The 17,185-nt window shown below is 40.6% G+C and overlaps 1 protein-coding gene across 3 annotated transcripts in view; it reads right to left on the bottom strand.

Annotated features, from left to right (window-relative positions):
* Positions 1 to 17,185, bottom strand: part of LOC129819712 (MAP/microtubule affinity-regulating kinase 4-like) — a 57,422-nt gene that overhangs the window by 23,558 nt on the left and 16,679 nt on the right. For all 3 annotated transcript variants that reach the window (XM_055876262.1, XM_055876255.1, XM_055876247.1), the window contains exons 4-6: positions 2,552 to 2,600; positions 727 to 792; positions 54 to 124 (exon numbers count right to left, since the gene is read on the bottom strand). In XM_055876262.1, the coding sequence (XP_055732237.1) occupies positions 54 to 124; positions 727 to 792; positions 2,552 to 2,600 (186 nt within the window). The remainder of the gene's footprint in view (positions 1 to 53; positions 125 to 726; positions 793 to 2,551; positions 2,601 to 17,185) is intronic.

The following is a 17,185-nucleotide window of genomic DNA, read 5'->3' on the forward strand; positions in this document are numbered from 1 at the left end:
AGATATGCAGTATAGACAGCATACAGGTGTGTGAGGCACAGTGGTCATCATACCTGCCGAAATTTGGCTCTGGCTTCAATCTCCTTCATTCTCCCATGAGATACGAGGTAGTCAAACACTTCACCTGAAAAAAAGAAGAGTGGTCAACATGATAATGAAGGAGATATGTGACAAAATATGTTTCAATGCATTATAATGTACACTCAATCTTGCTTAAACACTTTCCTGGCTTCATAGTATACTCATACTATACTCGTATTGTACTCCATATTGTACTCCAACCATCATTAACAGTTATTAAACTAATATGTTTCCAGTAGCTAATATCAAAGGCCTAACAGTAATGTTGTCATGACAGAGACTGTGGGGCTGTGGCCTGCTGCCTCCTATATTTTATCCTAATGACATTTCATGCTGGTAGAAATATTTTCCCTGGCCACTAAAACCCCAGTCCTAAGCTATAAGCCTATTTCCACACTCCCCCCTACATTTATAATCTAATTTCATAGAACACCAAAGGTAAAATATGCAACATTATGTTATGTTTACATACACATACAGTAGGAGTACGTAATGTACAAACGTTGCATTAGGTTGTGATTTTGAGTAATCTCCATTGGTTTATTTATACTTTCCCCCCCTGTTAATCAAACACAAGCTAATCAGCCATTACAGAGAGACAGTAGCTAGGTCTATTGAAACAGACAGGAAGGCAGATGTACCCACCTCCACTGGCATACTCCATGATTAGATAAAGGGTCTTATCCGTCTCAATCACTTCAAACAGCTGCACTGTAGTAGGCACAAATAAAATCAGATTAAAAATAATAAATTAAGAAAATCCCCTATCGTTAAAAAACACAAATCTTTGTCTCGGCCTGCTAAATACGGTGGGGCATGACGCCGGTCTAGTCTAATGGCATTTTTATTTATTTTTTATCTTTAGAAAATCCTGTTCCCTACCCCCCTTGCCAACCCAACCCTGGGCCTACTGTAGCTATCTACTGTATGTGCAAGTAGTGTAGTGTATCAGTCTATTAAACACAGTGAGAGGCTTAGACAAAAGCCTGCCGTCTGGGTAGATGAGACAGGAATGGGCCATTTAGACTACACATGGCAGATGAGACAGGAATGGGCCATTTAGACTACACATGTTATTACACTGAGTATACAAACATTAAGATCACCTGCTCTTTCCATGACATGAACTGACCAGCTGAATCCAGATGAAAGCTATGATCACTTATTGTTGTGACTTGTTAAATCCACTTCAATCAGTGTAAATGAAGGGGAGGAGGCAGGTTAAAGTAGGATTTTCAAGCCTTGAGACAATTAAGACATGGATTGTGCATGTGTGCCATTCAGAGGGTGAATGGGCAAGACAAAATATTTAAGTGCCTTTGAACGGGGTATGGTAGCAGGTGCCAGGAGCAAGAACTGCAACATATCAACATAAACAAACACACACACATGCACACACACCCACACGCAAGCACACACGTACGCACGCATAAACACACACATACTTACATACAGTGCATTCGGAAAGTATTCAGGCCCCTTGACTTTTTCCACATTTTGTTACATTACAGCCTTATTCTAAAATTGATGAAATTGTTTTCTTTCCTACTCAATCTTTTTAGAAATGTTTGCAAATGTATAAAAAATAAAAAACAGAAATATCACATTTACATAAGTATTCAGACCCTTTACTCAGTACTTTGTTGAAGCACCTTTGGCAGTGATTACAGCCTGAAGTCATGTGCCTTTAACTGAGGAGTGGCTTCTGTCTGGCCACTCTACCATAAAGGTTTGATTGGTGGAGTGCTGCAGAGATGGTTGACCTTCTGGAAGGTTCTCCCATCTCCACAGAGCAACTCTGGGGCTCTGTCAGAGTGACCATCGGGTTCTTGGTTACCCCCTTGATCAAGGCCCTTCTCCCCCGATTGCTCAGTTTGGCCAGGCGGCCAGCTCTAGGAAGAATCTTGGTGGTTCCTTTTAAGAATGATGGAGGCCATTGTGTTCTTGGGGACATTCAATGCTGCAGAAATGTTTTGGTACCCTTCCCCAGATCTGTGCCTCGACACAAACCTGTCTCGGAGCTCTACGGACAATTCCTTAGACCTCATGGCTTGGTTTCTTCTCTGACATGTACTGTCAACTGGGGGACCTTTATATAGACAGGTGGGTGCCTTTCCAAATCATGTCCAATCAATTTCATTTAACACAGATGGACTCCAATCAAGTTGTAGAAACATCTCAAGGATGATCAATGGAAACAGGATCTACCTGAGCTCCATTTCGAGTCTCATAGCAAAAGGTCTGAATACTTATGTAAATAAGGTACTTCTGTTTGTGATTTTTAATACATTTGCAAAAATGTCTCAAAACCCATTTTCACTTTGTCATTATGGGGTATTGTGTGTAGATTTACAAATTAATTTAATCAATTTTAGAATAAGGCTGTAACATCACAAAATGTGGAAAAAGTCAAGGGGTCTGAATACTTTCCGAATGCACTGTATAACAGATCATTAAATGTGAGCCTTACCTATGTTTGGATGATTTAAACCTTTCATTATCCGAACCTCTCGAAAGAGCTGTGAAAGGCAGAAGGAAGTGTGTTAGAAGTGAATAGAATACAAATAATATATTAATATGGGGTCTTGAACTGATAGTAGATGTTATAGCAATGTGTACAATTTGTCTTTTCCACATTTGCTGTAGGTCTACACTTTGTCATAAAGCAGAAGATTAAATTTGAACCATCCATTTGGCTCATCTGGCTCACAATAACTTTAAGGCCCCTTAACATAAAGACCATCGTTCCAAATCAGCAGCAACTCCCCCACGTCATCAAGTCGGAATCAGAAAGAAGATAGCATGATAAGCTTTTCTATCCTCTTTCCTCAATCCTTCCCCTCTTTCTATATGTCTCTCTCTCTCCCTGTTTCCTCCTTCTCCATTCTTCATTTTCCTCTGGCGATGCCCAACGTCACTGTTGCCATAGCGACCCTGCTTCTCCAGCTGTGCCAGAGGGAATCACGGGATACGTCGATGTGTCTCGTTGTCATTGTCAAGAAATCCCAGAATTCCACTGACCAAACACGCCCCAGCCCAATCGCTACCACAATCTCCCATCTGACCTACTGTCACTGATATACTATTAACAAACAGTATATAGGGTGAATTTACAGATATATTTGATTTGGTCAGTTGTATACCCATCTTGTGAGACAAGGCTTATTTGTGCAAGTAATTCAATTGCCACAGTTCTGACCACCTCTAGATGGCATTAACACTAACATAACGTGTCACTCGCTCTCACCCCCTATCTCTCCTCTCACTCTTTACCTCACCCCAACGCTCTCTTTCCCTCCACCCCTTCCTGCTTCATGCATAACAGGCCAGATTATGCTAATACGGGCTCTTTCATGTTTTCTGTATTGAGGATTTTCTCGAGACCACGGGTATGTAAAGTAACCTGCTATCTTCGCTGGCCAATTGTAGAGCGCTCTCCCCTGTCCCTACCCAATCCCGGCCCTCTTTTGGCAATCTAGGCCCAATCCGTGTTTTCTCTGACAATGGCCCAATCACATTGTTTGGTCTCATGCAGCCACCCAATCAGTGTCCTCTCTCACACAGCCACCCAATCGAAGATAAGCGAGAGATTTGAGGAGGATTTATGAATGAAGGCATAGGCCTGCATATGATCACAGATCCTGGTAAGACATGCCATCCAGGCAAGAACATTGCAACTCAAGGGAAAGACATAGTAGCCATGAATTAGAACCTAGACAGTGGCCAGACGAAAGATCATCAATTTGAATTATCCTATACTGTATGTCCTCAAAGAGATAAAATGTACAACAGATCAAAACGAAAGGGAATAGGTCCAAATGTTATAAAATAGTAGGAGTCATAATTTAAAGCCTCATAGATTACATGTAGAACATAATACATTCCTCACCATATTTCTTTATTTATTTTACCGTTATTTTACCAGCTAAGTTGACTGAGAACACGTTCTCATTTGCAGCAACGACCTGGGGAATAGTTACAGGGGAGAGGAGGGGGATGAATGAGCCAATTGTAAACTGGGGATTATTAGGTGACCATGATGGTGTGAGGGCCAGATTGGGAATTTAGCCAGGACACCGGGGTTAACACCTCTACTCTTACGATAATTGCCATTGGATCTTTAATGAAATATGGAGAGTGAAGCTACATGTTTTTTTATTTTGGAACTTTACTCATTATAGCATTTTGGATTTGAGATCAAATTATGAGGAGGCAGTAAATAATGGCACTTTTTATTTGAAGATATCTACACAGCAAACCGGGAACATTCCCAGAACATTCCCTAAGATTCTCATTAAGTTCTAGTTTTTATCATTAGGATGTTTTCGCTTACAATTATTACTTTTATTCATGTTTTTAATGAAATATTATTGGAATGTTCTCCTAATATTCACTAAAATGTTGATCAGATGTTACCACAGAACATTCACTTAAGGTTCTCTTTAGGTTAACAGGGAAAATAATAACACAATGTTCCGGTAATGTTCTTTAAACATACTGCCGCAACAAAATGCGGGAGCAATATAAGTGGTTACAGGAACATTAAGCTAATGTTGATGGATATGTTATTCAAACACCCATAACAACAAGCAGGGATTATTCCTACAATGGTCTCATAAAGTTATAGTGTGACATTATAACATGATGGTTCTAATAACGTTCCCTGAACATACTTCCGCAATAAAATGTTGGAGTTGTTAAAAAAAAAAACATTCCTGCAATATTCAGCTAATGGTGATGGAGAAATTACAAATAACACCTATAACAACAAACAAGAAACAATCCAGTAAGTTTCTGTAATAATATTGATGTGTAATGTAACATTATATGAAGTTACCAAACTTTTACACAAATGTAATTTCAATCTTCTTTTTTTTATGCTATCCGAATTGGTAGTTACAGTCTTGTCCCATCGCTGCAACTCCTATACGGATTGGGGAGAGGCGAATGTTGAGAACCATGCATCCTCTGAAACACGACCCTGCCAAGCCGCGCTGCTTCTTGACACACTGTTCGCTTAACCCGGAAGCCAGCCGCACCAATGTGTTGGAGGAAACACCGTACAACTGGCGACCGAAGTCAGCGTGGGTGCGCCCGCTGAGTGCGATGGGACAAGTACATCCAGGCTGGCCAAACCCTCCGATGCTGGGCCAAATGTACGCAGCCTCATGGGTCTCCAGGTCGCGGCTGGCTGCAACACAGCCTGGGATTGAACTTCGGTCTGTAGTGCGCCTCAAGCACTGTGATGCAGTGCCTTAGACCGCTGTGCCACTCAGAAGGCCCTCACTTCAATCTTCTGACCATTATATTTTATTAGGGCATTGTCCAAACATAGCAATAGCTTTTTTAAGAAATGGTAATCAAGTAGATTTGAACCTGCAATCTGCCATCTTCAAGCCCTGTAGGCTACGTAGTCGGCAGCTGGGTGGGAATTCTATGCTGTGTGTCTAGTTCGTCTGTTTCTGTGTTCAGCCTAATATGGTTCTCAATCAGAGACAGCTGTCAATCGTTGTCCCTGATTGAGAATCATATATAGGTGGCTTGTTTTGTGTTGGGGATTGTGGGTGGTTGTTTCCTGTCTCTGTGTTTGTGGTCTGCACCAGATAGGACTGTCTCGGTTTTCACGTTTGTTATTTTGTAGTTTGTATAGTGTTCACGTTATTGTCATTCTTTATTAAACATGTTGAACACTAACTGCGCTGCATTTTGGTCCTCTCCTTCATCCCAGGAAGAAAGCCGTTACACCAACATTACAGTATATAAAGAAGATTGGTAGATTTAGATATATCCTCTCTTTTGCAGACAAAGCACAACCTGGAAGTGAGAATAAAGGTGTACACAGATGTATATATGTATTAGTTCCTTCCTAGTGACACAGTGATTCATTCCATGGATAACACTCAAAAGCTCCCAGGTTCGATCCCTGCTTGTGACTATCAACAAAATACAGTGAAACTACAGTGCCTTGCAAAAGTTGGCATTTTTCCTATTTTGTTGCATTACAAACTGTAATTTAAATGGATTTTTATTTAGATTTCATGTAATGGACATACACAAAATAGTCAAAATTGGTAAAATGAAATGAAAAAATTTACTTTCAAAACATATTTTACAAATGATAAAAACGGAAAAGTGGTGCGTGCGCATATGTATTCACCCAATTTGCAATGAAGCCCCTAAATAAGATCTGGTAAAACCAATTACCTTCAGAAGTCACATAATTTGTTAAATAAAGTCCACCTGTGTGCAATCTAAGTGTCACATGATCTGTCACATGATCTCAGTATATATACACCTATTCTGAAAGGCCCCAGTCTGCAACACCACTAAGCAAGGGGTACCACCAAGCAAGCGGCACCATGAAGACCAAGGAGCTCTCCAAACAGGTCAGGGACAAAGTTGGGTAGAAGTACAGATTACGTTTGGGTTATTAAAAAATATCAACAATTTTGAACATCCCACAGAGCAACATTAAATCCATTATTAAAAAATGGAAAGAATATGGCACCACAATAAACCTGCCAAGAGAGGGCCGCCCATCACAACTCACGGACCAGGCAAGGAGGGAATTAATCAGAGAGGCAACAAAGAGACCAAAGATAACCCTGAAGGAGCTGCAAAGCTCCACAGTGGAGATTGGAGTATCTGTCCACAGGACCACTTTAAGCCGTAACCTCCACAGAGCTGGGCTTTATATAAGAGTGGCCAGAAAAAAAGCCATTGCTTAAAGAAAAAAATAAGCAAACACGTTTGGTGTTCGCCAAAAGGCATGTGGAAGACTCCCAAACATATGGAAGAAGGTACTCTGGTAAGATGAGACTAAAATTGAGCTTTTTGGCCATCAAGGAAAACGCTATGTCTGGCGCAAACCCAACACCTCTCATCACCCTGAGAACACCATCCCCACAGTGAAGCATGGTGGTGGCAAGAAACTGGTCAGAATTGAAGGAATGATGTATGGCGCTAAATACAGGGGAAATTCTTGAGGGAAACCTGTTTCAGTCTTCCAGAGATTTGAGACTGTGACGGAGATTCACCTTCCAGCAGGACAATGACCCTAAGAATAGTGCTAAAGCAACACTTGAGTGGTTTAAGGGGAAAATTTTAAATGTCTTGGAATGGCCTTGTCAAAGCACAGACCTCAATCCAATTGAGAATCTGTGGTATGACTTAAAGATTGCTGTACACCAGCAGAACCCATCCAACTTAAAGGAGCTGGAGCAGTTTTCCCAGTGGCAAGATGTGCCAAGCTAAAAAAAATAAAAAAAATAAAATAAATACAAACCCCCCCAAAAAATCCATGTTCATTCCAGGTTGTAAGGCAACAAAATAGGAAAATGCCATGGGGGTGAATACTTTCGCAAGCCACTGTATGTTTGTACAATAAATGTCTAATAAATTGTCATGTGATTCCAAATAATTGTCATATGTGTCTCTACATGGAGTGTTGTACAAGTAACATCATCAACAGTAAGAGAAGACTAACACATGACAGAAAACCACTATGGACTGTTCAAAACTCAATTTTATCATTCTAGGATAATAGCAATAGCATTCTAAGAACATTGAGGGAACATTTTGTGCACTCTAATGTAAACATTGTAAGAATGCAGTGGCAACCTGTCATTCAGGGCAAGGGGGGCTAAGCCCCACATGTTTAGTTAATACCTGTCACATAACAGTTTGCAAACAATATTTAAAAAAATATTATAATAATTAAGTTAATATAGCCGCATACAAACATGGTCTCTTTTTTGCTTTCTTGAGTAAGACAGCTGAAAAATGCAAGTATTTCAGCCTAGCTCAGTGTTCTCTGTGGTGGTGGGGAAGCCAGCGGAAAATACAGAGTGTAGGGGTTGGTAATGTTCTCTACTTGCGCTGTGATTGGGTCAGTGTTCTGTCACTCATTGGGACACTACGTCACCTCAACAATCTAAGGGTAGAGCTCGAAAATTCAAGCCCGTTTGGTGTTGCCATGGAGTAACATTAGATGTGCCCATCCAAGAACACTCAAGGTCATTGGCCACACATAAAATGATGTGAAATCAAGTTATATCTACAGTAGCTTTGATTGGACTGATCATGTGAACATCATACTTTCAAAATCTTAGTTAGCAGTCATCATCATGAATCAAGTCGACAATCTACTGGCAAATCCGTTTTTAATCATAGTCATATGAAGATAAATTATAGATAAAACTTATCGGTGCTCAACGGCCATTGGAAATGAACATTACACAACAAGTTGGAAATCGCGAATTCAACAATGAGTGGTTTGGAAGGAATCAGTGGCTAACTGCAAGCATTGCAAAGCCATCACTAGCCTGCTATTCAGTGGAGTGGGTGTGTGGTCCCAAGTCTAGGTTTAAAACATTTAAAGCTTAAAACATTTAACATTGGCCATACTGTCAATCCAGCATTTATGCTGCTCTCAAAACAACTGTTAATCAGAATTGGGAAATCTGACTTCAGTGAGTTCAAGACAACTGAGAACTCTGGAAAAAACTAGCTCCGACTGGGAAAATAAGTTTTGAACGGTCAACCAACTCGGAATTGTAAGTCGGGAACTCGGTCCTCTTTCTAGAGCTATGACCTGAAGATCACTGATGTCATCATGATTCAACCTTGTTTTTAATGTCATGATTCGACCTTGTTCGAGTTCCCAGTTGTCTTGAAAGCACCATAAATCCAGAGAACGCCAGAATTTGATGACAAAATTTGCCCACGAAGGACAGCCACGCCACCTTCCTGTTCAAGTGAGCACAGCACAGCACAACACGAGCCTGCCTGACACTCTGTACCTCCTGGACTCTGAACTGGTTTTGACCTTTTGCCTGTCCACGACCATTCTCTTGCCTACAACTTTTTGGATCAATAAACATCTAAGACTCCAACCATCTGCCTCCTGTGGCTGCAGCTGGGTCTCGCCTTGTGCCCTGATAGTAATTTGCAAGGGAGATATGTATACTGTAGATAAGAAAGTAATACTAAGTGTATGTTGTGTAGTAAGCTGTTAGTAGCCCATGTGCCTCACCCTAATAATTTAGTCTATTTTCCCCTTTTAATTTTGCCTGCTGTTCTGACTTGGTGGTGCACATGTAGCCTATAACCTGTTTTAGAGAAATTGAATATTGTAAGAGCTTTCATTGTCTGCTTACATGCCCCCTTTATTTATCCTACAGTTCTGACTTGTTGTACAGGGAGAACACTGTAAGAACAGCCCTTGTTCTGAATTCTGTCGATGTACATTTCAAAAGTGCTGAACAAATAGTTATATTGACTACGTCTGTCCTAGCTCGCTCATTATATGTCTTAATCGAAATTACTGCTTGCCTCTTATCCACTTGTCGTCCCCTTTTGCCATAGTTTGTACATTTCAATTGTCAGTAGAAACTACAACCTAACAAATGTTCTGGGAACTTTCACAGAACCAATTTGGTTTGCTGGGTAGTCCCCCCATTTTAAGACACCATAAGTATTTGGACAAATTACCTTTGTCACAACTTCTTCCGAAGTCGCCCCCTCTCCTTGTTTGGGCGGCGTTCGGCGATCGACGTCACCGGCTTTCTAGCCATCGCCGCTCCATTTTTCATATATCCATTTGTCTTGTCTTGTTTCCATACACACCTGGTTTTCATTTCCCCAATTAAGCTACTTGTATTTAACCCTCTGTTTCCCATCATGTTTTGTGTGTAATTGTTTTCATGTTATGTGGTGTTAGTTTACGCGCTCTACTTTTATGTTCCGTTTTTTGAGCGCATTTGATTTATGTAGTGCTCTCGTTTTTTGGAACTATAATAAAAGCCTGTTCATTATAGTATGCTCTCCTGCACTTGACTTCGCCTCCAATACACCATCCTGACAATTAGTGTTTTAAAGTAGTCAAAAGATAAGTATTTGGCCCATATCCATTGCACGCATGACTGCTTGTGACCAGGGCTCTAAATTAAAACATGTAATTGGTAGCACTGGTGCTCCCAACTTAAAAAGGTTAAAGTCAGTAGCACCAGAAAATAGGATTTTTTAAATTGATTGAGATATAGCCTATTGGGTCTATATGAATTCTAGCTACTTCTGAAGCACATGTTGTGCCCTAGACACTATTAGGTAACCCTGTAAATACATTTACCTATTATAAAAAGCTTGACTTGCCCTATTGGGTGAGGTTTATAGGCGCCAGATTCCCCCCCCCCCTTCTCTGTCTCTTCCCCCACCAGATTTATGACCGGTTGTAAATACCTTACAGAAACTTTCTCTTCCTTGTCATGCAACATTGAGGGAGAGAACCTCTGTAGAACAAAGGGAGTCCTACCGCCAATACTTTAACATCAACTGATTGTGGAATGAAACAATATTTATCTTTGTCCAAACGGTTGGAGTGGTTGAAGAACAATTATGTCAGATCAGTTGTGTTTTGGGGTCCCATGAAGGACAGCATAAGAACATCTGTATCTCTGAATGTGTATATTTCCCAGTGATCAGATTCTCATCCAAATGTTGAGGAGCTGATATGATTAAATATTAAACTATTTGTGAGAAGATGTAATATGATGTTAGCCTTCTAAATGAGATAATTGTTTTTCATACAAAGTCTTAACCAAGTCATTGGACACACCCACGTGAGCACAGATGTTACGTCGGCGTCATGGAACGCCCCCTTTTCCCAAAGTGCATAAAACCCACTTCTGACAAAATGTACATTAGACCAGAGAGCCAGGCACTGTAGCTACATGTTGGAATGGTTGGCAATTTAAATATAGACCAGACAGCGTGAAGCGGTGGCTACATGGCTGAGAAATGGTTTAAAGACTACAATACCAGAAAAGGGTAAGAACCTCAAACTCTCGAGTGAAGAAAACTACACAGGAACATTCAGTCTGTTTAAATACGGTTAGCCTAGGAAACTCGACCCGAAGGATTGAGAAAAACAATTTCCTCTCACCACTATAGATGCCTCTAAAGTATCTATTCTAGTAATCTCCACCAAGAACCACCGGGTGGTACTTCGAAAAAAATCCATTCTAAAAGAACATTTCCCTATCCAATGACCATTGGTACGTCTGGAAGATACAAGATACATATATACAGTGGTTCCTCCATTAAATGTTGTGAGCTTGCACCGCGGGACTTAGAGCTACCCAGCGTCACGGCTTCATTGCTCCAGACCACCACAAGGGGGAGTTAGAGCACTCATTATGCATTTGGGTCCCAAGGTTTTTATATGACCAAACATATTGAGTGGTTTCAATGACGATATTTGACGTAAGTCACCCGTCCTTGGGCGAAGATGGCTGACAAAATGTACAATTGAGAGGAATATGTTAGTTAATGTAGAGACAAACGTTTGTGCACATTTGTCATAAAGTTAATTTACGAAAATCGCTATTTAGCAAGTTATCTGACTAGCTAACATTAGCCAGCTAGCTAATGTTGGGAGAATGAATTTGTAATTCGTGTTGTTTAATGTTTTAGGGACTCCTGAGAAAACCAGCAAACCAGGCTGTCGTCTTGTGAAACAGTGGATGTAAAGAATCTAGCAAGCTAAAGCATTTACTGCAAATTGAATGTACAATTGTGTAAGCTTACCTTGCAACATAGCTAATTATTTACTTGCTTATTGTGTAGTGAAGGATAAAAATAACTGCATGCCTATTGATGTGTAGCTAGCTACAGTATGTAGCTGATCTGTGTATGGACCCTAAAACGTTTGGTATGAATATTAGTTCAGAACCTATCTATGAACCTCAGCTATCATAGTTGTATCAACTTCCAGCCTGAATGGCATTAATGAAGCCTATGTGTAACCGCTGTGAAATAGCTAGCTAGTTATCGGGGTGCGCGCTAATAACGCTTCAATCGTTGACGTCACTCGCTCTGAGACCTTGAAGTAGTTGTTCCCCTTGCTCTGCAAAAGCTGCGGCTTTTGTGGAGCGATGGGTAATGATACTTCAAGGGTGGCTGTTGTCGATGTGTGCACAGGGTCCCTCTCCTCGCCCCTACCTGGGCTCGAACCAGGGACCCTCTGTACACATCGACAACAGCCTTAGGGATTCGTTTGTAATTTTTCTCTGAATGGAAACACCATAATATTAATCAAATTAATTAAGCCAAATTACTTAAAATCAATCCCATATACTATGTTATTACAAAAAAGATTTTAAATTCTCTGGTAATGCCAATAGGGAATACTATAAAATGCTTGTCAAAGATGCCCTCTGGTGGTCAAACTAGCAATAACTTGTAGTAACAGAAGAAATGTCTGAGAATTAAATTACGTGCCACAGAATGCTGCAGCAGCACGCAGGGTGTGCCGCAGTATGACGCAACTTTTAAAGGAGGAACCACTGTACATTGCAATTATTTTCAAATTAGAGGCCATCCATGTGCAAAGTATTAGCATTTCTATGATCATAGTTTTCAGCTGTGTGTACGATAGTGAAGTCCTTTGTCTTTTCTCCCGCTCTTTCTTACATGTCCCTCCCTTTTCAATTTGTGTAACAAGCCGTCATAACGGTTTAGTCCACTAGGGACTTTTCATTGCAGTATGAGGTAATCAATGTGTAACCTATTCTGTTTGTGTTTATGTAATTCTGTGTGATTATTTAGTTAATTAGTAAATAAATAATTAAGCCAATTTGTATATTGCTGATTCGTCATTTATGCTAGGGTTCATGCAGATATCCAACGATTTTGCGACATTCAGAATTAGACTGATATAAGATAACAATTAATGAATGACTGATTGATTGATGACTGAAATGTAAGAGACATTTATATCTTTAGAGTTAATTTGGAAATCGGCAACTCATTAAACAAACTTTTTCTGTGGTGCCCCAAGATTGTTGATGAGTTAATTGTTACATGAGTCATTTAATCATCATAATAATTAAACATAGTTATCGATTTGTTAAAACAATCATCATCACATTAATGATAGCCAAGACACGACACATTGAAATTACAGTCATTTGTGGAATATTAGGTTTCTACATAGTTAAGGCCCTGTAAAATCTATTTTCTTGGTTTGTTTTTTCCAAGTTTTGGAATTTTCCCTATTTACATCTACCAGAAGGCGGTTATCATTAGCATCACTAATGGCTGCGCAAAGGGGTAGACATATCATAAGTGCATACCGCACACACACAGCCAGGGGCAATCCCGTACATTGCCTCTTCAGAAAGTTGCAGGAAATACAAATCACTGATGTATTCTGTTCATGTCTTATATTTTTTAACTAGGCAAGTCAGTTAAGAACCAATTCTTATTTACAATGACGGAATACCGGGGAAAAGTGGGTAAACCGCCTTCTTTAGGGGCAGAACAACATATTCTTATTTTGTCAGCTCGGGGATTCGATCCAGCAACCTTTCACTTACTGGCCCAACACTCATACCCCTAGGCTACCTGCCTCCCCCGATATACTTGGGCATTATAATTAATGCTTTGAACTGTTTGGGCTAGAAACCATACATTTTCAATGTAGCCTAGTAATGGTGCAACCATAATGCTAACGAATCTATGCTGGCTTTTTCTCTAAGGTAATTGGAAACACCGGTACAGCGAAGCCTATACACTTTAGTGTCCTGCTTGCCACTCTACAAAATGTTTAGATGTATTTGCAGTTTGTTTTGGCAGGGTTTTGGATCATGTCTTGTCCAATAGTAACTGAATAGTGAATAATGTCAAGTCATTTTGGAGTAACGTTTTTTGTAAGTGAGAATAGAAGAGGTTTCGGAACACTTCTACATTCATGTGGATGCTGCTATGATTAGGAATACTTGTGAATGGATCATGAATAAGGATGGGTGAGAAAGTTACAAAGGCACAAAGACCATACCCCCCCAAAAAAATGCTAACCTCCCTTGTTATTGGTAATGGTGAGAGGTTATCATATTTTGTTGTAGCCTCTGAAACTTACTCATCATTATTCATGATCCATTCATGTTGTTTCTTTATCATGATGATATCATCAGGATCAATTGAGAAGTATTCAGTAACATCTTCTCTCCTCACTTAGAAATACAATTACTCCAGATACCATTCACAATTTAGACATGACCAAAAACACAGCCAAAACAAACTTCAAATACATCCAATGAGTTTGCAGAGTCACAGGCTTGACGCAGTCATCGTGTGCAATGGATATGGGACCAAACATGGGGCCAAATATTCAACTATAACACACTATAATGGAAAACTGTTTGTAATACAGTAATTGTAGGCATTATCAACATTAACATACTCTGAAACTTTTTACTGTAACATACTGTAAATTGTGACCGACTGGCTTGATTCGGTCTCATGAATTTTGAATTTTGTACATTGGAAAACGTAGAGACTCAGAGCTACAAAATGGTATTTTCATCTCAAATCCAAAATGCTGGAGTATAGAGACAAAATAATAAAAAATTGCTTCACTGCCTAAATACATACAGTATGGTGAGGACTGTATGCCATTTTGAAAAATATTTTTATCCAAAGTGACTTACAGTCATGAGTGCAGACATTTCAGTATGGGTGGCCCCAGCTGGAATCAAACCCACTATGATGACACTAGGAGCTCATAGAAACTCAGATCCTGATTCATGTCTATGTCATTATCCCACATATGAGATGGTCCCATAGTCAACCAAAATCATGATGTGAAGCTGAACGTAACAGACGTTCTCCCAGTCCAACACTATCTTCCCCACATACTGTACATACACACAGCACCATTATGAACATTTATTTCATCCTTGATTGGCTCTTTCCGGTCTGTTCACTTCATGCCCCCCGGCGGCAGAGTTCATGTGTGCCGCCACAGAGCCAGGAGGGTAGAGAGAGAGAGAGAGAGAGAGAGAGAGAGAGAGAGAGAGAGAGAGAGAGAGAGAGAGAGAGAGAGAGAGAGAGAGAGAGAGAGAGAGAGAGAGAGAGAGAGAGAGAGAGAGAGAGAGAGAGAGAGAGAGAGAGAGAGAGAGAGAGAGAGAGAGAGAGAGAGAGAGAGAGAGCATATACATATACATGCTCTGAGCCCATCTACAGAGCAGCCCGGACCTCTGACTAATGCATGAGGGGGGTTATGAGTCAATGTTACCATGTGCAGAAAAAGTATTCAGACCCCTTTTCCAAATGTTGTTACGTTACAGCCTTATTCTGAAATTGATTAAATAGATAAAAAATCCTCATCGATCTACACACAATACCCCATAATGGAAAAGTGAAAACAGATTTTTAGAAATGAAATTTTTAAACTTAAGTATCTTATTTACATAAGTATTCAGACCCTTTGCTATGAAACTTGAAATTTATCTCAGGTGCATCTTGTTTCCATTGATCATCCTTGAGATGTTTCTACAACTTGACTGGTGTCCCCCTGTGGTAAATTCAATTGATTGGACATGATTTGGAAAGGCACACACCTGTCTATATAAGGTCCCACAGTTGACAAGGCATGTCAGGTCAAAAACCAACCCATGAGGTCAAAGGAATTGTCCGTAGAGCTTCAAGACAGGACTGTGTCGAGGCACAGATTTGGGGAAGGGTACCAAAAATTGTCTGCAGCATTGAAGATCCCAAAGAACACAGTGTCCTCCATTATTCTTAAATGGAAGAAGTTTGGAAACACCAAAACTCTTCCTAGAGCTGGCTGCCCAGCCAAACCGAGCAATCGTGGGAGAAGGGCCATGGTCAGAGAGGTAACCGAGAACCTGATGGTCACTCTGACAAGAGTTCCTCTGTGGAGATGGGAGAACCTTTCCAGAAGGACAACCATCTCTGCAGCATTCCACCAATTAGGCATTTATGGTAGAGTGGCCAGACGGAAGCCACTCCTAAGTAAAAGACTCTGAATGTCCTTGAGGGGCGTAGCCAGAGCCCAGACTTGAACCCGATCGAACATCTCTGCGGAGACCTGAAAATAGCTGTGCAGCGATGCTCCCCGTCCAACCTGACAGAGCTTGAGAGGATTTGCAGAGAAGAATGGGAGAAACTCCCCAAATACAGGTGTGTCAAGCTTGTAGCGTCATACCCAAGAAGGCTCGATGCAGTAATCGCTGCCAAAGGTGCTTTAACAAAGTACTGAGTAAAGGGTCTGAATACTTCTGTAAATGTACTATTTCTGTTAAAAAATGTGTATAAATGTGCAAACATTTCTACAAACCAGTTTTTGCTTTGTCATTATGGGGTATTGTGTGTAGATTGATGAGGGGGGAAAACAATTTAATTCATTTTAGAATAAGGCTGTTAGCTTACAAAATGTGGAAAAAGTCAAGGGGTCTGAATACTTTCCGAATGCACTGTATATTTCTTTATGTCAATGCATTTTCTGTTTTTCTCTTTACTCTGAGTAGTGCACGTTTGTGTTGCATGTTAAATGCTGCCTCATTGTGAGTGACCTGTGAAATATTGAACTAATGTAAGTGGTCCCTGATTGTCAGTCATTGTCAGTCATTTTGCCAATATCCCCTTAAATTCATGAACAGCAAACCCTGAGCGTCCATTGTGGGGCTTCCATTTATGCACAGGAACAACTAGCCTGTTTTTCCATCAATCGGAATCTATCCTTAACTTGCAAACAAACATCAATGTCCCTCACAGTTACACACCTCAGCATTCCCAAAGATACACTTTCATACCACTGCTGGCTTGCTTCTGAAGCTAAGCAGGGTTGGTCCTGGTCAGTCCCTGGATGGGAGACCAGATGCTGCTGGAAGTGGTATTGGAGGGCCAGTAGGAGGCACTCTTTCCTCTGGTCTAATAAAATATCCCAATGCCCCAGGGCAGTGATTGGGGACACTGCCCTGTGTGTAGGGTGCCGTCTTTCGGATGGGACGTTAAACGGGTGTCCTGACTCTGAGGTCATTAAAGATCCCATGGCACTTATCGTAAGAGTAGGGGTGTTAACCCCGGTGTCCTGGCTAAATTCCAAATCTGGCCCTCAAACCATCATGGTCACCTAATAATCCCCAGTTTACAATTGGCTCATTCATCCCTCTCCTCTCCCCTGTAACTATTCCCCAGGTCGTTGCTGCAAATGAGGACGTGTTCTCAGTCAACTTACCTGGTAAAATAACGGTAAAATAAAATAAAAAATAAATAAAACACTTAAAACGCCAACTACAAA

Source organism: Salvelinus fontinalis, chromosome 2 (genome assembly GCF_029448725.1).
Source record: "Salvelinus fontinalis isolate EN_2023a chromosome 2, ASM2944872v1, whole genome shotgun sequence".
Classification (NCBI taxonomy): domain Eukaryota; kingdom Metazoa; phylum Chordata; class Actinopteri; order Salmoniformes; family Salmonidae; genus Salvelinus; species Salvelinus fontinalis.